General features: G+C 45.3%; 1 protein-coding gene across 1 annotated transcript in view; it reads left to right on the top strand.

Annotated features, from left to right (window-relative positions):
• Positions 1–20,818, top strand: part of LOC139572272 (collagen alpha-6(VI) chain-like) — a 37,783-nt gene extending 16,965 nt beyond the window's left edge. Inside the window, exons 2-39 of the mRNA XM_071394920.1 lie at positions 1,116–1,243; positions 1,553–2,161; positions 2,245–2,832; positions 3,108–3,671; positions 3,793–4,410; positions 4,530–5,090; positions 5,244–5,801; positions 5,909–6,484; positions 6,600–7,184; positions 7,385–7,734; positions 7,850–7,928; positions 8,044–8,195; positions 8,818–8,910; positions 9,089–9,142; positions 9,318–9,389; positions 9,846–9,872; positions 10,079–10,177; positions 10,457–10,519; positions 10,812–10,877; positions 11,090–11,143; positions 11,255–11,290; positions 11,434–11,496; positions 11,634–11,696; positions 11,819–11,881; positions 12,019–12,081; positions 12,207–12,257; positions 12,626–12,661; positions 12,792–12,854; positions 14,784–14,846; positions 15,043–15,078; positions 15,181–15,217; positions 15,371–15,382; positions 15,848–16,341; positions 16,450–16,549; positions 17,092–17,757; positions 17,891–18,151; positions 19,840–19,887; positions 20,113–20,818. Coding sequence (XP_071251021.1) covers positions 1,168–1,243; positions 1,553–2,161; positions 2,245–2,832; positions 3,108–3,671; positions 3,793–4,410; positions 4,530–5,090; positions 5,244–5,801; positions 5,909–6,484; positions 6,600–7,184; positions 7,385–7,734; positions 7,850–7,928; positions 8,044–8,195; positions 8,818–8,910; positions 9,089–9,142; positions 9,318–9,389; positions 9,846–9,872; positions 10,079–10,177; positions 10,457–10,519; positions 10,812–10,877; positions 11,090–11,143; positions 11,255–11,290; positions 11,434–11,496; positions 11,634–11,696; positions 11,819–11,881; positions 12,019–12,081; positions 12,207–12,257; positions 12,626–12,661; positions 12,792–12,854; positions 14,784–14,846; positions 15,043–15,078; positions 15,181–15,217; positions 15,371–15,382; positions 15,848–16,341; positions 16,450–16,549; positions 17,092–17,757; positions 17,891–18,151; positions 19,840–19,887; positions 20,113–20,303 — 8,190 coding nt within the window. The 5' untranslated portion in view covers positions 1,116–1,167 and the 3' untranslated portion in view covers positions 20,304–20,818. The remainder of the gene's footprint in view (positions 1–1,115; positions 1,244–1,552; positions 2,162–2,244; positions 2,833–3,107; positions 3,672–3,792; positions 4,411–4,529; positions 5,091–5,243; positions 5,802–5,908; positions 6,485–6,599; positions 7,185–7,384; positions 7,735–7,849; positions 7,929–8,043; positions 8,196–8,817; positions 8,911–9,088; positions 9,143–9,317; positions 9,390–9,845; positions 9,873–10,078; positions 10,178–10,456; positions 10,520–10,811; positions 10,878–11,089; positions 11,144–11,254; positions 11,291–11,433; positions 11,497–11,633; positions 11,697–11,818; positions 11,882–12,018; positions 12,082–12,206; positions 12,258–12,625; positions 12,662–12,791; positions 12,855–14,783; positions 14,847–15,042; positions 15,079–15,180; positions 15,218–15,370; positions 15,383–15,847; positions 16,342–16,449; positions 16,550–17,091; positions 17,758–17,890; positions 18,152–19,839; positions 19,888–20,112) is intronic.
• Positions 20,819–21,677: the final 859 nt, after the last annotated feature.

The following is a 21,677-nucleotide window of genomic DNA, read 5'->3' as shown; positions in this document are numbered from 1 at the left end:
CAGAAGAGACTACGCTAATGCAAAGGAGATTGGAATGACAAGTGGACTACGCGTCTCGAATGTTCAGAAAGTTAAGCTTACGTAGCAAGAATCTTATTGACTAAAATGATTAAGATGATACAGTACTGCTGAAGTAGGCTAGCTGGCAGTGGCTGCGTTGTTGACTTTGTAGGCTAGCTGGCAGTGGCTGCGTTGTTGACACTACACTAATCAAGTCGTTCCGTTGAGTGTAATAGTTTCTACAGTGCTGCTATTCGGGGGCTAGCTGGCTAGCTAGCAGTGTTGATTACGTTACGTTGCGTTAAAAGAACGACAATAGCTGGCTAGCTAACCTAGAAAATCGCTCTAGACTACACAATTATCTTTGATACAAAGACGGCTATGTAGCTAGCTATGTAGCTAGCTACGATCAAACAAATCAAACCGTTGTACTGTAATGAAATGAATGACAATCAACCACAATCCATAAGGCGCAAATACCTAAATGAGAGAGGAGCAGTGTGATTTACATCAATGCACTATGTAGATATCAATAATAAGTGATATCTGTATCGCCCTAGACTACACCACTGCTGTCATCTTTACCTCCAAGCATTTATTCAAGTTGGATCATGTTTGGATGCCGACAGCAGTCGCACCATTGGAAGACATAGCTTTGACTGTAGACTACAGAAGCCCATTCCTGCTCTTTTCCCACAATCCATCAAACACATTTGGTGTGCCATCATAGTGGTCTCTGATTTGTGGTCAGACTCACTCAGGTAGAACAAACTTAAACTCACTCCTTTTTTCAATGCTGATTTGAATGTCATTGAAAAAACAGAAGTGTTAAATATTTGCTTTTTTCGCAAAAACATCCTTTCTGAATTTAAAAATAATCCTTGAAGTAATCATGTTGTTTTTCAGATGTATCTGTACATGTAATCCGTTACTCCCCAACCCTGAGCATGAGCATGAGTAGTGCAAAATAATCTGTTATCATGTAAGAAAAATTTATAAATGAAGGCTAGGATGTCACAGGATGCTATGTTTAAATTCGATCTAACCACATTTCAGTTGAATCTGTTGTCAACACAACTTGATCTGATAAACAGCAACTTTCTGTGTTCCAACAGTTGATCTGTCCATGTTTGTGTTGAAGGAGATAGACTAGAGAAACGTTCCAACATGGAAGGGACACAGGGCCTCCTGGCCATCTTCACCATAGCTACATGTTTTCTGGTTAACGGAGCACAAAAAACAGGTAAGCATGTTTGTCTATTGACATCTGAATCATTCCAGAATGCAGACCGCAGTCCAGAATGACATAAACAGAGAAGCATTGACGAAATACCACACAAATACAAAATTATGACCAACTCTTTGGGGCTTTAGACTGCTGAGCAGTTATAAGAAATGTGTTTTTATAAAAGCACGATAAAAATAATATTTGATTAATAGATTGATTTATTGATTAATTGCTTTCATTGCTCATCCCATGCGCAAAAATCCTTGTGGTTTAGACACTTGTACGGAATTCCATTGGCTGACGACTGTTTTCTTCCCCTCCCAGTCTGCAAGGAAGAGGCCGTGGCCGACATCGTCTTCCTGGTGGACGGTTCATGGAGCATCGGCTCAGAGAACTTCAAACAGATTCGCCAGTTCTTGTACACGCTGGTCAACAGCTTTGACGTGGCCCCCGACCATGTGCGCATCGGTCTGGTCCAGTACAGCAACATGCCGCGCACCGAGTTCCTCCTCAACACCTTCCAGGATAAACAGGACATCCTGCAGTACATTAACAACCTGCGTTATATGGGCGGTGAAACCAACACGGGCCTGGGCCTGGACTTCCTGCTGAACGAGCTCTTTGTTGACCGCGCAGGGAGCCGGGTGAATGAGAACGTGCCCCAGATCGCCGTGGTGATCACTGACGGTGAATCAATGGACAATGTGGGGCTGCATGCCCTTAAGCTGAAGAAGCAGGGCGTCACGCTGTACGCCATCGGGATCAAAGAAGCAGACGAAGATCAGCTGAAGGAGATTGCCACTACACCTCACAACCAGCATGTGTACAGCGTGTCGGACTTTGCTGCGCTGCAGGGGATCTCCCAGAGCCTCATCCAGGTGCTGTGTACTACCGTAGATGAGGCAAAGAGACCAATATCCAAAGTGGTACAAGGTACTATAACAGTGTATTTATTGCTTCCATTTGAAAAATATTCTTTATAAATAAATTACATCATTATTTTCCTTAATCTCCAGAGTGCCTCAACGCCACAGTGGCTGACATTGTGTTCCTTGTGGATGGCTCCACCAGCATCAGCCCAACAAACTTCCAGGAGATTCGGAGGTTTCTCCACAGCTTCATCGAGGGGCTGGATATCGGAGCGGACAAGGTTCGCGTAGGACTGGTCCAGTTCAGTAATGAGATCCAGAAGCAATTCCATTTGGGGGAACATACGGACCAAAGGGCCCTACTGGAGCAAGTGGACAGGCTTCCACAGCTCGGGGGAGGCACAGCCACCGGCAAAGCCCTTACTGTCCTTCGGGAAGAGTTTTTCACCAAGGCCAACGGGAGCCGCGCTGATCAGAGGGTGCCTCAGATTGCTGTGGTGCTCACCGACGGGGAGTCTGCGGACGACGTAGAGCTGCCAGCCAAGGCGCTAAGGCAGCAAGGGGTCATTGTGTTTGCTATTGGAGTTGGGGCAGCCAACATCAACGAGCTGAAGGATATCGCTAACAGGCCCCACAAGCATTTCCTGGTCAACATAGAAAGTTTCCAGGCCCTACAAACACTTTCTCAGGGTCTGCTGCAGACTGTCTGTGTCTCCATGGAGAACCAGAGGATGGGTAAGGGACTTTTATACTTTTATAAGGAAACATACTGTATGTTGTAACAAATTGTGAATCCTGAACTTGCAAAGTATGTAATCCAAGTGACTTGCCTTAGTTGTACCATGGGATACCATTCTAAGCAAAGGTATGCAACCTTGAGAGGCAGACATTGGTTACGGCCACTTGTGCCAACATTAAAGTCAACATTAAAAGAACAATTTCTAAAAATGAAAATAAAATATGACATACATTCACACTGTTGCATTAACAATTATTCTTTATTTTTTCAGCTTTAATCCCAAAGTTCTCTGATATCTTCTTCCTGGTGGACAGCAATATGATGCAGGCAGACTACCAGCTGGTCAGAACCCTTCTGATGCGACTGGTCAACCAGCTCAACCCGAGCACTAAAACGATGCGTCTGGGTCTGGCCCAGTTTGCCCAGGACACCAAGGTGGAGTTCTTACTGAACACCCACAACACCAAGGAAGAGTACTTGGCAGCTCTCAGGAAATTCAGGCTGCCGCTGCGTCCCAACAGGTCTCGTCACCTGGGCGATGCCCTGGAATACGCCCGTACACACTTCTTCACTACAGCGTCTGGTGGCCGTAATGAACAAGGCTACCGGCAGTTTCTCGTCACGGTGACAGGGGGGGATTCGAAGGATAACGTGATGAAGGTGGCACGTACTATCAAATCTGAAGGGACAACCATTGTGTCTATCGGGTTGGGTGAATCTACACTTCCAGAGCTAAAGTTAATGGCCACCTCGCCATTCTTTTACCAGACTACACCCATCGCCTCTGTGCTAAAGACTGTCTTTGAGACTGAAGAGGTGGTCACTGTGACTGACGGTAAGGGCATTTGTGGATTTTTGCTGAATTAAGTGAATATCTGATCTCTTGTGAAATAATTGCTCATTATACATAAAGGATAACAGATTGCTGTTGACTAACAATTTCCTCTATATTGCAGATTGCAGTGAAGCTTCACTGGCTGACATTGTGTTTATAGTTGATGAGTCTTCGAGCAATAGAACTGCAAACTTCCAGCTGGTTCGTGGATTCATCCACAAGATCGTGGACGGCCTAGATATGGACTTCAACAGGGTGAGGGTGGGCATTGTCCTCTATAGCAACAAGGCCTCGGCCCAGGTCTACCTCAACTCCTTCCAAGAAAAAACAAATATCCTTCAGTTCATCAAGATCCTGCCCTACCGTCGCGGTCTCACATACACTGGCGAGGCCCTGGAGTATGCCAGGGAGAAGATGTTTATCAAGGAGAGGGGCAGCCGGAAAGAACAGGGGGTGCAGCAGGTGGCGATAGTCATCACCGGAAAGTCCCAGGACAACGTAACTTCTCATGCCGCTGCACTGCGCAGAGCTGGTGTCACTGTCTATGCAGTGGGGATCAAGAATGCTGACGAGAACGAGCTGAGACAGATTGCTTCAGATCCCCCTAACAAGCACGTATTGCATGTGGACAGCTTTGCCAAGCTCAAGACCCTGGAGAAGAGCCTGAAGAAGAGCGTGTGCTACAACATCCTGAAAAAAGCAGTCAAAGACAACGCAAGGACATACACTGCCAAGCAAAGTGAGATCAAAATGACTGTACCAATGCTTCTTGTTGTTTCATTTGTAGAGGAATGTTGATACAGATGTAATGTGGTCTCCGAGATGACACTAGTGCTTTCTTTTCTCTTTTGATTCTAGGCTGTTTGCAGACAGATGAAGCAGACATGTTCTTCCTGATCGACCACTCAGGGAGTATTGAATATCCAGACTTTGCTGACATGAAGAAATTTATTAAAGAATTCATACACACATTCCACATCGGACCGCATCATGTCCGCGTGGGTGTGGTAAAGTTCTCTGATACACCAGCTCTTGAGTTTGATTTGACAACCTACCCTGACAAACCTTCAGTGGAGAAAGCAGTGGATGGTATCATACAACTTGGAGGCGGGACAAGTACCGGATTAGCGCTGACCTCTATGGGTCCCTACTTTGATCGGGCTAAGGCCACCCGTAGTAACAAAGTTCGCGAGTACCTCATTGTCATCACAGACGGAGAGTCTCAAGACAACGTGAAGGATCAAGCAGCAAAGCTGAGGGCGCAGGGCATCACCATATATGCCATTGGGGTGAACCTAGCTAACGATACACAGCTGCTGGAGATTGCTGGCAGCCAAGAGAAGAAGTTCTTTGTCAACAACTTTGATGCTCTGAAACCAATAAAAAATGACATCATCACAGATATCTGCTCCCCTGATAGTAAGTGCATCTCTATTGTTTTTAAGTGTTACATCTTATTTATTTTCTGATTTCAGTAAAAATATGAAACACCTTGTCTCTTGCCAGGGATTGATTATGAGCACACATTGAGTTATAACAACAGCTAAATTAATATTTGTTCTCTTTTCACAGTTTGCAAAGACATGAAGGGGGACGTCCTCTTCTTGATCGACAGCTCAGGTAGTATCAACAACCCAGACTTCCAGAAGATGAAGGTCTTCATGCAATCCATCATCAACAAATCTGACATAGGCCTGGATAAAGTGCACGTGGGCATCATACAGTTCAGCACCAGCCAACAGGTGATCTTCCCTCTCAACAAGCATAACGATAAGGAAGGCATGTTGCAGGATTTACAAACAATGCAACAGATAGGCGGGGGCACACTCACCGGCGAAGCCCTGTCCTACACCTCGCAGTTCTTTGACCCACCGAAAGGAGGGCGCACTAACGTGAAGCAGTTCCTGATTGTCGTAACCGATGGTGAGGCACAGGATGAGGTAACGTCTGCTGCCAAGGAACTTCAAGACAAGGGTGTGATCATCTACGCTATTGGGGTGGTCAATGCCAACAATACACAGTTACTGGAGATCAGTGGCGCACAGGAGAGGGTCTACTCCGAGAGGGACTTTGATGCACTCAAGGCTTTGGATAGCCAACTGGCATTGGCAATCTGTGATCCGGAGAGAGGTGAGTGCCACTTGGTTCATGAAACGTTACTTAAAAGCAACAATGAGTTCACATTTCTTAGATTTTGACATTGATATTTTCCTCTATCTCTTCTTCTCTTCCACCAGAGTGTGTGAGGACGGAGATCGCAGACATTATTTTCTTGGTGGACGGCTCCACCAGCATCAGCTCAGATAATTTTGACATAATGAAAAACTTCATGATGTCCGTGGTCAATGAAACCTCTGTTGGGGAGAAGCAGACACGCTATGGTCTGATTGTCTTTTCAGACGACCCCGAGTCTAAATTCACACTCAACGAATACAAATCTAAGAGAGACGTCAATAGTGCCATCACAAAGCTTAGAGAGCCCAGTGGAGACACCTACACTGGCAAGGCACTCAAGTATTCCTTGGGTTATTTTGGTGCACAGTACGGCGGGCGAAAGGCCCTAAATGTTCCCCAGTGGTTGATGGTGATCACAGATGGTGAGGCTACTGACCCCTATAGCCTAGCTGGGCCAGCCAAGGAGCTACGGGACAATGGGATCATAGTATATAGCATCGGAGTGGATGGAGCAAATAAGCAAGAGCTTGAGCTCATGGCAGGGGACACGAATAAGGTTTTCTTTGTGGATGACTTCCATGAACTAGACACACTGCACAAAAATATTTCCTTTGAATTCTGCCAAACCAGCAAACCAGGTAAGACAGAATCCAACTGTCAAAACATCTAAGCTGAAAGTATAAAGCCTTGTAGCATAAGCATGTTGAAATGAGATGGTTCAACATGATCTGACGTCTTCTCTTCTCCTCTTAGTCTGTGAAAAAACGCAGGGGGATCTGGTCTTGTTGATTGACAGCTCAGGGAGCATCAGCACCACCGACTTCACTATCATGAAGAAGTTTGCCACAGACCTTGTTTCCAGCTTCAACATTGCAGAGCAGTACTTCCGGGTGGGAGTCGCCCAGTTCAGCAGTGATCCTAAAAAGGAGTTCTTCTTGAATGAGTATTACACAGAAGCAGAGGTGAACAACCAGATAAACAATATGATGCAGATTAGGTACACAACAAACATCGGAAAGGCCCTGGACTACGTCCGTACAGAGTACTTCCAACCAGCTAGAGGGAGCCGTATCAATGCCAAGGTCTCTCAGAACCTGGTTGTGATCACTGACGGACGTTCAGATGATTATGTTGTGCATGCAGCAGAGGAGCTCAAGGCCATGAACATTGAGGTGTTTGCCATCGGTATAGGGAAAGACCACAAACCTGTCGAGCTTGGGCAAATCACTCTCAACCCGGAAAGGGTCTTCTCTGTGCAGGACTTTGCCAGCCTGGACAAGATCAAGAAGAAGGTGGTGGATACTATATGCTCCTCCAAGGTACCAGCCACTCCAGCGGGTGAGTAAACAGTATGCACATTTTATTTCCTCTGTCTCTCCTAACTCAATGTAAATCCCTCGTCAAAGAATGCTTGTTAGTGTTTGAAAAACAGGCTATTTTACATTGTCTCTCATATTATCTTTGAGTAAATCTAACACATAAAGCTTTTGGACTTCATTTGGATGATAAGTAATAATGAGTGTGTCTGTGTCCAATAGGCTGCACCATAGACATCGCCATGGGGTTCGATATTACACGCAGGGCCACCGCCCAGGGGCTCTTCGATGGCCAAGCCCAGCTACAGGCCTTCCTGCCACAGATTATCCGCTATGTGTCCAACCTGAAGGGCCTGTGTTGCGTGGCGGGAGATGGTTCCATTGAGACTAACATTGGCTTCCTCGTGGTGGAGCAGAACGGAAAGGTTCTCTACGACTACAACTTCGAGAAGTACGACGAGAAAATTGTGGAGAAGGTTATGGCCCTGCAGACCTCCCAGACAACATACTTCAACTCCTTCCTCCTGCACTCCTTCCGCGATAAGTTCCAGAAATCTAATGCTGGTGTGAAGGTGGGCCCAAACATTAGGTCTCCTGTGTGGTTAATCCCAGACTCCAAAATTTTTCATTTCTTAACATATTTTGTTGGTTATATCACATTGTAATAACAACTACTTTGTCCTTTAGGTGCTGGTGATCTTCTCAGACGGACTCGATGATGACGTGATGAAACTGGAGCAAGAGTCGGAACTTCTCCGCACTAAAGGTTAAAGAGCCAGGGGCAACCCACAGAAACGGACAAATTTAAGAACATTCATGAGACAAAAATTAACATTAAAATCGGTTGTACTTTTATCTCTGTCTTCCATGTCACATTTCAGGAAAAGGTATCAACGCCCTGCTTACAGTCGCCTTAGAAGGGGTCCAAAATGCCAACCTTCTTCAGATGGTGGAGTTTGGGCGAGGATTCGGCTACAAGCAGCCGCTCAACATTGGCATGCACAATTTGGGAAACACCCTGTTGACACAAATAGTAAGTCATTTTGTGACAACAGAATCAGAACAACCCTTTTAGTTGTATCTCCCTGTGTTGTAGTAATACTGTATGTCACTTAGATTGGCTAAGACTCTTTGGACTGACATGTAAGTCCTTTATGTCTCTATCTACAGTAATTCCATTTCCAGTCATATTCCCATCTGTAGGGATAGAGAAGTATTTCTGATATGTCTGAGTATTTTGGGTCATACTGTACAATGACAAATGTTTTGTTTAGAAAAGGGGATTATGTGACGTTGTTGAATAATGTCAGAAATGACAGAAAGGAATTGTGTTCTTGTTTCGGCATGTCAGGATGGAAGTATCAGAACTAGAACTCTGGGGTCATGGGAAATGGGATATAGTACCCCATGAAATAGAGTCGTCACTTGCTAGAAATGTACTTAGCAACAGGAGCCACTGGAGACAAGAAAAACAGAGCAGTGACATTATTGGTTGTTTTTAGATTGGCTTTTGAGATGAGTACCTCCAAAGGTGTCTCCAATTATGAGGGTATGTCAACAAATGGATTTCATAACACATTGTCTCATTCTCTCTCTTTCTCTCCCACTCTCTGCTTCTCCCCCTCTTTCTGCCCCCTCTCCCTTTCCCCCTTCAGGACACAGTGGCTGAGAGGGAGTGCTGCAATGTGATGTGTAAGTGCACCGGACATGAGGGTATCCGTGGCAACAGAGGACGCCCAGGCACAAAGGTGAGGCCCTCTGAGCCTTCTTTATAAAATGATACAGTGTTTAAGATGTGACGTGACACAGTAATTGAACACTGTTAAAATACTGTAAAGAAGATGTGGGTCTATGTACTTCCTCAGTCCTCCCTTTGCCAGTTTCAGTTTCAGTTTCCTCATTTGCTCTTCGTTTCTCTCCTTACAGAGTCAGACAGGACTGAAAGGACACCCTGGCTTCCCTGGCGAGGAGGGGGGAATTGTAAGTGTGTGTTTTCAGGGAGGGAAGAATAATTCTCAGTGTGGTATTCAGACATCTGACAAATCAAAACATATGAATCGTGGATGGTGGGCAAGGTCTACAAGTCAGTCTAATAACCTGTGACCTTTGACCTTCAAACCAATGACCCTTGTCCTCGCTCTCTGATTTCCCACAGGGCGAGAGAGGTCCACCAGGTCCCACTGGCCCACCGGGACTACAGGGCTGTCCTGGGAGGAGAGGCCTCAAGGTGAGCAGATGGACTACTGACCAACCAAAAATCTATGTTTATAGACCGTCTGGTCTGGAATGTTTCCCATTGGATGTCTTCCCGACATCTGCTTTTAGATCACAGGTTACCATGACCCGGGGGCAGTTACCTGTCCAAAATAATCCCATCTAATCTGACCTCTGAACCATGACACAGAGCAGTTACCTGTCCAAAATAATCCCATCTAATCTGACCTCTGAACCATGACACAGAACAGTTACCTGTCCAAAATAATAACATCTAATCTGATCTCTGAACCATGACACAGAGCAGTTACCTGTCTAAATAATAACATCTAATCTGACCTCTGAACCATGACACAGAGCAGTTACCTGTCTAAATAATAACATCTAATCTGACCTCTGAACCATGACACAGAGCAGTTACCTGTCTAAATAATAACATCTTATCTGATCTCTGACTGTTTTTTTACAGGGCTCAAGAGGCTACAGAGGGGACAGGGTAAGTGTATGAAGCTGTTGATACCACATTCACACAGCTAAATGTAGTGTACAGTAGAAACCTTTCTATGTGCAGTATACTAGGTATTTTGTCTTAACCGATGGAAAACCAGGTTCACCATGGTGCTTTATTTTTTTCATTGTGTGGATGTAAACGTCTGCTGTTGTTGAGTGTGTTGTGAATCAGTGTGCACATTACCATGGCAGGGTGATGATGGAGACCATGGCCTTGATGGGGTTGACGGTGAACAGGGTCTGATTGGAACAGCTGGAGCTGCAGGAGAGAGAGGAAACCCAGGAAGACCAGTAAACACCTTTTCTCATATTCTACATATATTTCGCCAATATACTACTCCTAGGTCACTGATATACTACTTCTATGTCATTAATATACTACTCCTATGTCACCAATATCCTACTCCTATGTCACCAATATCCTACTCCTATGTCACCAATATACTACTCCTATGTCATCAAAATACTACTGGTATGTCACCAATATACTACTCCTATGTCCCCAATATCCTACTCTTACTCGATTCTCTTCTCTAATGTCTAACCTTTTGATGGTGGGTTCTCTTGCAGGGCAACAGCGGCCTCATAGGAGAGCCAGGAGTGAAGGGGCAGTGTGGACTTAGAGGTGACCCTGTAAGTCACATAAACTATGGACGCCATTTAACAGTGCAAATTATTTACGATGTTTCAGGGACCAGTATCTGCTGGTTTTAGGTTTTCCTTTCAATTAAGATCTAGATAACCAGATGAGGGGAGTTCCTCACTAATTAGTGACCTTAATTCATCAATCAAGTACAAAAAAACCTGCAGAGACTAGAAATGAGTTTGGAATGAGTTTTACAGTTGTGGTTTAGACTATAACGAACACAGTGTTTCAATATCTTATTTTCTAACTGCTACTAAAAGTTAGTCTCTGGTCTTTTAGGGAGACTCTGGAGTGGACAGCGTTGTCGCGGGTCCCAAAGGAGGAAGGGGAAACCCAGGACTACCGGTATGTAGCTTGTAGTTGGCCACTGTCAATGTACTGATCTAAGAATCAGAATCGCTTATTCACCAAATTCATTTGCAAGTACCAGATCATTTTGACCGGCTCTTTCTAGTGAGTAAAGCAGGATTATGCACTTTACCGTCCTGGAGGGTGACAACACTGCTGTTATTCTCATCCTCTCTCTCCCTCAAACACACTCCTTTTCACACTGACAGGGAGACCCAGGAGAAGAGGGCAGTCGAGCAGAAAGTGGAATCGTCGGAAACCCAGTGAGCGAAGTTTCATTTCTGCTAAGCTGTCCTTGTCCTGTTACACTGATGTTGTCTCACGTTTTTGGTCAATTGTCACGTGATGATTATGTCCTGTGTCCTGCTTTGTAGGGTCCTCAAGGAAGAAGAGGTCTCCCTGGTCCAAATGTACAGTAGGCAGCATTATCAACAAAGCTACTTCATGAATAACAGTCCCTAGGATTACTATCTCTATTTACTGTATGTACCCATTAGTATGTTCTTTGTGTTTGTGTGTGTGTGTATGTTTGCCTGTGTGTGTGTGTGTCTAGGGAACACCAGGGGATCCAGGAGATGTAGGCCTCCAAGGAATTCCTGGCCCTTCTGGACCACAGGTAAGTAATATATACCCATTCCCCTCATCCACAACTCCACAGTAATGCTACTACTGATGCACTTCTGTAGCATTTGGAACAGTCCCCCCAATAGCACAGATACTGTTGCTGAACATGTTTCTCTCCTGTGTGCATAGGGTATAAGAGGAGACTTGGGCCAGCCCGGAGCCAGGGGCCTGCAGGGTTTACCTGGACCTCAGGTCAGTTTTCTTACCGTTCTACTTCCATCCCATCTGACCACATTGAGGATGCCTGATACATAAATCCTACTGTTATGCGATGTTGACATGTAATGATGGCGTATGAATGGCTTTTCCCTCAGGGCACACCTGGAACTATGGGTGGCAAAGGATCAACAGGAAGACGAGGGATGAATGGACAGAAGGTGCGTTGCCTTTGTTAGCAATTGATGTTATTCTTCAATAACACAAACTCCAAAGCAAAAAGTATACATAAAAAATGCCTGTAAAATAATGTTTTATAGCCCTTCTTCCAAACCAATACTGTGTGGTTTCCTCACAGGGCCAACCTGGGGACCCCGGAGACAACGGAGCGCTTGGAACACTTGGGCCAAGAGGGATGCCGGTAAGGTGTTGCCTTGTCATTACACACTTTACCTGCATGCACACACACATATGCTGGACACACACTGCAAGACTGTATGTGTTTGTAAGGTCATGTAAGAATGGGATGTGTTTTCTTTAATACAGGGTCTTGATGGCAGTGACGGCCATGGACCTCCCGGACCCCAGGGAATGAAGGTAAGGTACACTTACTCAGTACTCAGATCAACAGCTGCTGCCCATAGACATCATAGTAGTTGATGAGGTTTTCCACTTTGGAAAATATTGTTAATGTACTTAGTAGATTATAAAATAAAATGTCTCTTTTCATCTAGATGAAGGTCGACTGACCGAAAGCTCAGCTACATGAAATAAATGTGCATCTGACTGGAAGTGTTCAGAGACTTTTTCCAGCACCTTCACTAATCAGATCTGGTTGTGTGCTAGATTCTGCCTATTATCTTTTCATTCAAATGAAAGGATTTTAATATACAGTAGATTTGTATTACAGACATGTTTGATGGACACTAATAAATAATTCCTTGTGTTTTGTGTTTACTTTAAAGGGAGAGCCTGGTTTCCATGGTTACCCTGGATTACAGGTCAGTTATTGATATAAAATCTCCCCTTTCAGAATGGATAAGAGAACAAGGCTGGAATCCAATCATGACACATTGCATTCTGAAGCTCACAAAAAGTAAACAATCCCTTTTTTCTGTTTGTCATCTTCAGGGTGAAAGTGGTGATTTTGGAGTCAAAGGAGGTCCAGGCCCCAAAGGAAACCGAGGCAGAGGGGTGAGACTCACACACACTATCGCTAGAAGACCCTAGAGCGCCCTGTTGCACATGCATTGCTGCAATTGTTAAGTCAATACCGCTAAGTTTTTAGTGCCCAGAACGGTCACACTTTATTTGGATAATCCCAGTGTATAAAACATTGACACCTGCTTTTTCCGTGACATAGACTGACCAGGTGAATCCAGGTGAAAGCTATGATCCTGTATTGATGTCACTTGTTAAATCCACTTCAATCAGTGAAAATGAAGGGGAGGAGACAGGTTGAAGAAGGATTTTTAAGCCTCGGGACATGGATTGTGTATGTGTGCCATTCAGAGGGTGAATGGGCAAGACAAAATATGTAATTGCCTTTGGACAGGGTATGGTAGTATGTGCTAGGCGCACCGGTTTGTGTCAAGAACTGCAATGCTGCTGGGTTTTTCAAGCTCAACAGTTTCCTGTGTGTATCAAGAATGGTCCACTTCCCAAAGGACATCCAGCCTACTTGACACAACTGTGGGAAGCATTGGAGTCAACATGGGCCAGCATCCCTGTGGAACGCTTTGGAGACCTTGTAGTGTCCATGCCCCGACGAATGGAGGCTGTTCTGAGGGCGAAAGGGGGTGCAACTCAATAGTAGCAAGCTGTCCTTAATGTTTTGTACACTCAGTGTAGATGCTCTACAGATGGTCATACTATTAACAAAATATCTGTTGATAAGCAACTGCTTGTTAAGGTTACAGTTGGGCTAGGGTTAGGTTTTGATTTAGGGCTAGGGTTAGGTTTTGATTTAGGGTTAGGTTTTGATTTAGGGTTAGGGTAAGGGTTAGTTTTAGAATAATGGTAAGGGTTAGTTTTAGAATAAGGGTTAGGGTAAGGGTTAGTTTTAGAATAAGGGTAAGGGTAAGGGTTAGTTTTAGAATAAGGGTAAGGGTAAGGGTTAGTTTTAGAATAAGGGTAAGGGTAAGGGTTAGTTTTAGAATAAGGGTAAGTTTTAGAATAAGGGTTAGGGTAAGGGCTAATTTTAGAATAAGGGTTAGGGTAAGGGTTATTTTTAGAATAAGGGTTAGGGTAAGGGTTAGTTTTAGAATAAGGGTAAGGGTAAGGGCTAGTTTTAGAATAAGGGTTAGGGTAAGGGTTAAGGGTTAGTTTTAGAATAAGGGTTAGGGTAAGGGTTAGTTTTAGAATAAGGGTAAGGGTAAGGGTTAGTTTTAGAATAATGGTTAGGGTAAGGGCTAATTTTAGAATAAGGGTTAGGGTAAGGGTTATTTTTAGAATAAGGGTTAGGGTAAGGGTTAGTTTTAGAATAAGGGTAAGGGTAAGGGTTAGTTTTAGAATAAGGGTAAGGGTTAGTTTTAGAATAAGGGTTAGGGTAAGGGTAAGTTTTAGAATAAGGGTAAGGGTAAGGGTTAGTTTTAGAATAAGGGTAAGGGTAAGGGTTAGTTTTAGAATAAGGGTTAGGGTAAGGGTTATTTTTAGAATAAGGGTTAGGGTAAGGGTAAGGGTTAGTTTTAGAATAAGGGTAAGGGTTAGTTTTAGAATAAGGGTAAGGGTTAGTTTTAGAATAAGGGTTAGGGCAATGGTTAGTTTTAGAATAAGGGTTAGGGTAAGGGTTATTTTTAGAATAAGGGTTAGGGTAAGGGTAAGGGTTAGTTTTAGAATAAGGGTAAGGGCTAGGGTTAGTGGATAGTTAGTTGATATGTTGTTGACAGTTATTGAACATCTACAAACTATCTTCTTTGGACTAAAGTGTCACCCTCCAGAACTGTATATACTCACACATAGACACTCTGATTCAAGCATAGAGATTCTAACACCACTGCTTATATTCTCAGGTGTTGTACTTCAAACCTTGTGATTTTCGCTTGGGCCACAGGTACTAATATGTGTTGACATGTATAAAATCTTCTGTTAAAATGGCCATATGTTACGATGTGATTGAACCAGGGGAACTCGGGCAGATCGGGTGAGTCAGGAGATCCCGGATCCATTGGACCACTGGGACACACTGTTAGTATATCATTTGCGTTTTTGGATCTATAAAAGGAACTTTACGAATCCCATGTATTAGTTGTTTTATTATTCTTATTTGTTTCAAGTGAATAATAATAGTAGTTGTAGTTTTGGTTGTTTTTACAGTAGAAGTATTGGTAAGATATTCACTGTTTACATGTGGATTTATGACTAATTCTCTATTTCTATCTAGGGCTCTAGAGGCAGACCAGGAGAGAGAGCCATGTCTGTATGTGTATTCTGTCTGATCTTTGTTCCAATTTCACTCTAAAACATTTTCTATAGAGAATCTTGAGAGCTATTTAACATGTTATTTTATTTGTCTCCCTAGGAATGCCAGCTGACCACCTATATCCGTGATAACTGTGGTAAGCTCTTGGTATTCCTACTCTATATTTTTTGTAAGAAAAATATCCATTGTGTTAATTGCTTTATTGCTGGTAAGGTCATGTTTTCATAAGCAAAGATGAATTCATTCCTAATTCTGTCTCTAAACTATGATATTTTTCTCCCCCAAACAGCATGCTCTCAAGGTATGTCTCCATTAACCCTTCATCGTCCAAATAAATTCTGGTGTAATCAAACCAGAACTCTTGGCAAAGTGATGTTATGAATGGTTGTCATTAAAAATACCATTGCCCCCCTCACCCCCTTTCTCTGTCTGTCTCTCCCTCCCTCTCCCCTTCTCTCTCTGTACCTCTCTCCCTCTCCCCTTCTCTCTCTCTGTCCGTCTCTCCCTCTCCCCTTCTCTCTCTCTGTACCTCTCTCCCTCTCCCCTTCTCTCTCTCTGTACCTCTCTCCCTCTCCCCTTCTCTCTCTCTGTACCTCTCTCCCTCTCCCCTTCTCTCTCTCTGTCCATCTCACCCTTCCTCTCCCCTTCTCTCTCTCTGTCCGTCTGTCCCTTCCTCTCCCCTTCTCTCTCTCTCTGTCCGTCTCTCCCTTCCTCTCCCCTTCTCTCTCTCTGTACCTCTTTCCATCCCTCTCACTCTATCCCCCAGGCCAGGCAGCGTGCCCAGCCTACCCCACAGAGCTGGTCTTTGCTCTGGATATGTCACAGGATGTGGAGCCTGCCACGTTCGAGAGGATGCGCTCCGCTCTCCTCTCCATATTGGACGACGTTGCCATCGCCGAGAGCAACTGCCCGACGGGTGCACGTGTTGCCGTGGTATCCTATAGTGCCAACACCAAGTACCTGATCCGATTCCAGGACTACCAACGCAAGCAGGAGTTGTTGGAGGCCATCCAAAACATTGCACTGGAACGAACGTCCAACCAGCGCCATCTTGGGGAGGCCATGCGCTTTGTGGGGCGCCACGTCTTCAAGCGAACCCGTAAAGCGTTGACGATGAGGAAGGTGGCAGTGTTCTTCACCAACGGGCCCTCTGTGGACAGCGCTGCCATCGTCACGGCCGCCATGGAGTTCAAGGCCCTGAACATCGCTCCTGCTGTCATCGCCATGAGGAACTCCCCCGATGTTCAACGGGCTTTTGAGGTACAATTACAAACAGATGCTTTCTGGGAAGGGATAGTGAACGGGGCAGCGGAAAGGCTGGTGAACTGAAATGCAGCCCGTGTGTGTTTTTGTTTTGTTGTGGCGCAGGCTGATGACACGGGCAGCTTCATCCTTGTTCGGCTGGTGGATAGGTCACAGGACCAAAATGCTGTGCTGACAAGAATCAAAAATTGCGTCATCTGCTACGGTAAGCACACAGGGACAAAATAAAATGTAGTCTTATTTAGTATCAATGTATGTCTTGTTTTTATGGTTAATTCTGCTGTAGAACCAATATTTTTTATATTTTTTTCTACTACTACTACTACTACTACTGATGCAGCTACTGTACTCCTCCTCCTCCTCCTCCTACTACTACTACTACTACTACTACTACACTACTAATGATGCTACTGTACTACTAATACTACTACTACTACTGTACTACTACTACTACTACTACTACTACTGATGCTACTGTACTACTACTACTACTACTACTACTACACTACTAATGATGCTACTGTACTACTACTACTACTACTACACTACTAATGATGCTACTGTACTACTACTACTACACTACTACTGATGCTACTGTACTACTACTACTACTACTACTACTACTGTACTACTGATGCTACTGTACTACTACTACTACACTACTACTGTACTACTACTACTACACAACTACTACTGATGCTACTGTACTACTAATATCTCTAAGCTCTGGTTCTGTGTGTCCATCAGACCACTGTAAACCAGCCCAGGAGTGTGATTTTACTGACGCTCAGCGGCCCCTGGTGGTGGATATGGACCTGACCCTGGTGGTGGACGGTTCAAGGGAGATCCGGGCCGACCAGTACGCTGGCATCCAGGAGCTTCTGGGCTCAGTGGTGAAGCAGGTAGCCTGGAGCCCCAAACCCAGCGTGGCTGACGGCCGGGCCAGGGTGGCCCTTCTCCAGACCAGTGGTTCTCTGCTCCCCCAGACTTCCCAAGCCGTCAAGGTAGAGTTTGACCTGCAGAAGTACCACAACCACATTGGTCTACAGACACACCTGAGGAGCATGCAGCAGCAGGGAGGAGTGTCGTCTCTGGGGCAGACCCTGGAGTACGCTCTGAGCAAGGTGTTCCTCAAGGCCACCAGGCCCAGGAAGAGTAGAGTGGTGCTGGCTGTGGTGGGGGCCAAGACAGCCCACTGGGACCAGGCCAAGCTGGCCTCCATTTCCCTGAAGGCCAAGTGTCAGGGCGTTTCCCTGTTTGTGATCGCGGTGGGCGACCATTACAACAGCACCCAGGTGGAGGAGTTGGCGAGCACGCCGCCAGGGCAGCACCTGCTCCATCTGTGGCACGTGAAGGAGTGGGAGAGAGGCTACGCACAGCGCTTCTTCAGAGCCTTCCTCAGGGTCCTCAGCAGTAAGGAACACTAACATGCTTCTTCATCTGGTTGTCTCTTGAGGGAGAGATAATTATGCCAGAACAAATCATACATTTTAACATTTGTATTTGTCAGTGTCCTAACTCTCTCACTCCTCCCTCACTATTTCAGAGGGAATGAACAGCTACCCTCCTGCCAATCTCAAACTCAAGTGTGAGCTGATGCTGGGACAGGAACACGGACAGGGACAAGGACAGGCAGAGTGGGAGGAGTGGAAGGAGGAAGAGGAGGAGTACACAGATGAGGAGGAGTTCCTGGAGCACACTGGTGTATTTCCGACTCAGATAGCTCTTGACCAGGTTGACACTATACATGCCTTCTCCAGGGGAGATGGAGCCACTTCACCCCCCCGGCCACAGCCAAACTCTAATGGTAATCAGTAACCCCACATTTATAACAGAACTTCTACTTCTCTCTCTCCCTCACGTGTCCCCTCGTATCCCACTGCATGAGTAGTCTCAGTTTGCAACCACATACTGCATGTCTTCCTTCCCCGTTTACAAACCTGCTTGTTCTGCCTTCAGCCCACTGTAAGTTGATGTCGACAGTGGCACCAACTGCGGGGACTATGGCTTGCGATGGCACTTTAACAAAACGCTCTGTGCATGCTCGCCTTTTTGGTACAGCGGTTGCGACGCTAACGCCAACCGTTTTAGCACGGAAAACGAATGCTTGAGACGTGTGGCACTTCCAGTAAGTCCCCCAGCCCTCTACTGCTACCACCTCTACTGAACATCATGGTCAGTAAGTCCCCCAGCCCTCTACTGCTACCACCTCTACTGAACATCATGGTCAGTAAGTCCCCCAGCCCTCTACTGCTACCACCTCTACTGAACATCATGGTCAGTAAGTCCCCCAGCCCTCTACTGCTACCACCTCTACTGAACATCATGGTCAGTAAGTCCCCCAGCCCTCTACTGCTACCACCTCTACTGAACATCATGGTCAGTAAGTCCCCCAGCCCTCTACTGCTACCACCTCTACTGAACATCATGGTCAGTAAGTCCCCCAGCCCTCTACTGCTACCACCTCTACTGAACATCATGGTCAGTAAGTCCCCCAGCCCTCTACTGCTACCACCTCTACTGAACATCATGGTCAGTAAGTCCCCCAGCCCTCTACTGCTACCACCTCTACTGAACATCATGGTCAGTAAGTCCCCCAGCCCTCTACTGCTACCACCTCTACTGAACATCATGGTCAGTAAGTCCCCCAGCCCTCTACTGCTACCACCTCTACTGAACATCATGGTCAGTAAGTCCCCCAGCCCTCTACTGCTACCACCTCTACTGAACATCATGGTCAGTAAGTCCCCCAGCCCTCTACTGCTACCGCCTCTACTGAACATCATGGTCAGTAAGTCCCCCAGCCCTCTACTGCTACCGCCTCTACTGAACATCATGGTCAGTAAGTCCCCCAGCCCTCTACTGCTACCACCTCTACTGAACATCATGGTCAGTAAGTCCCCCAGCCCTCTACTGCTACCACCTCTACTGAACATCATGGTCAGTAAGTCCCCCAGCCCTCTACTGCTACCACCTCTACTGAACATCATGGTCAGTAAGTCCCCCAGCCCTCTACTGCTACCACCTCTACTGAACATCATGGTCAGTAAGTCCCCCAGCCCTCTACTGCTACCACCTCTACTGAACATCATGGTCAGTAAGTCCCCCAGCCCTCTACTGCTACCACCTCTACTGAACATCATGGTCAGAGATGTAGAGCTCTGTTAGCCACAACCTGAATTACAACCACTGTTGTGATGTTTGTCACATGCTGAATCACATAATGCATGCTGCATGAGGAGAGCACTATTTGTTCTATTAGCATTCTGAAATCAGGAGGCTTTCAGTCGAGAGAATTCTAATGAGCTGAACCCCTAACATTAGTGACTGTAATATACCTTGTTTAAGCAGTATGGCAATTACAGGATTGAAATGACAAACGTTGTGATGCCATTTTTGTCAGTTGTCATGTTGTTTCATGTTGTCGTGTCAGCTGCGAGGTCATCATTCACAGCACTACGCCAGAGATGTTCTTCTAATGTTATGTGTTCACAGATCACACAACCCTCCTGAGGACAGAGGAAAGTACAGTTCTTAACCAGGGTAAGGACCACATCTCTCTCTAATTTTGGATGCAATAATACATGTGAAAAGACAGCAGGCTCGGGTCTGTACAATAGTGTAAAAGGCATGAGTCTCAACCTTTGGCTTTGTCCTCTCCCCTCTCTCTTTCCTCTCCCCTCTTGTGTTTTCTCCTGAATCCTATCCCCTTTTTTCTATCTCCCATTTCTCTCCTTTGCCCCGTTACCTCTCCCTCCTCTTCCCCAGATGCATGTTTCTTCAAACAGGACAAGGGAGGTTGTGAGAACTACACTCTGAAGTGGTACTTTGACACGACACAGAGCGAGTGCTCCCGTTTCTGGTATGGCGGCTGTGGCGGCAACGGTAACCGCTTCGAGACGCAGGAGACTTGCGAAGGCCTCTGTCTGAGGAGGAACTCCACACATCTAAAACCCTGATTAGAGTGAATTGAAGAAGATCACGCCAGAAAACCAGCCAAACAAATGTCTCATTCAAGGTGTGAACATCAAAAACAGCACTGTCTGTGTAAATAACTCTAGACCTTATCTTTAGCATCTCCTTTTGGGTAAAAATGGAAATTACTGTAACAGAAGTATGAATATTTCTCTATTTTATTCAAGTCTGTTCAAGCAGACCTAAGTAACGGATCTGACTCTCATGCAGTCATGCAACAAACATACATAAGGGCACTGATGCTTTTGTGAGAATGACTTTAAAGCAATGAAATAACCTCTATTGTCTCTTGTGGCTATTTTCCATCACAGATCAACAGCTCCCAAACCAACTCAAGCACCAGGCTTGAGCACTGTTTACTTCTGGAGCTTGGATTTTAACCGTAGATGTAAATTCAGGCTGTATGTCATCCGCTCAGTGTTTGTAAATAGGATTTGTTGCCGTTTCCTCTAACTTGACCATTTGGTGCTAAGTGTTGAAAATAAAACTGCACAAATTCCTTAGCGGTCAGTTTATTTGTGATGCTCTTATGACCTTATTCTACTGATATAGATTCTGAACGGATCCTGGGCCGGATTAAGAAATCATAACAATAGCCCAGGCCAATGAAGAGACACACAGATATGTACAATATTAGAAAGAAATACATTTGTATGTATACATACATTGAGTTACTAAATACAATTTCCAGTGGAACACTGACTCACCTAATGATGAAGATGAAGCCAAGGGCTACTCACGGTGATGGCCGATGCACTCGTCGTCGTGGCGATAGCCTATCTCAAGATGAGCTACTTTTTAAAACAGTGCTGCTGTTCACAAAAAATGGGAGTTTATAATGTATTTATATTGGTTTTACAGGCTGATTAGTCTTCTTTCAGGTGTATGCATTTGCTTTCCAAACTGTACGTTTTTCCCACGATATTATTTTTTAATCTGCAAAAGGCAAACCTACAGCAGCAACCTACCATAGAAAAAGAATCCATAGATGGCTATTCCCATTCAAATCAGGACTGGCAGCCATTGCTAGTACCCATGAGTTTAACAGTCAAATTGCTAGGTGTAAGAGATTCCAAAATTATTTTATGGATTATATGTCTATGGCCACAACAAAACAAGCTGTAACCTATACTTGGTGCATATGCTGCCCAAATTGTGCCCTTCCGACTGTAGGCATACCAGTAGCTGCCCAAAGTGTGCCCTTCTGACTGTAGGCATACCAGTAGCTGCCCAAAGTGTGCCCTTCTGACTGTAGGCATACCAGTAGCTGCCCAAAGTGTGCCCTTCTGACTGTAGGCATACCAGTAGCTGCCCAAAGTGTGCCCTTCTGACTGTAGGCATACCAGTAGCTGCCCAAA

Source organism: Salvelinus alpinus, chromosome 4, assembly GCF_045679555.1.
Source record: "Salvelinus alpinus chromosome 4, SLU_Salpinus.1, whole genome shotgun sequence".
In the NCBI taxonomy this organism is placed as follows: Eukaryota; Metazoa; Chordata; class Actinopteri; order Salmoniformes; family Salmonidae; genus Salvelinus; species Salvelinus alpinus.
This window is presented reverse-complemented; position numbering and strand designations above follow the sequence as displayed.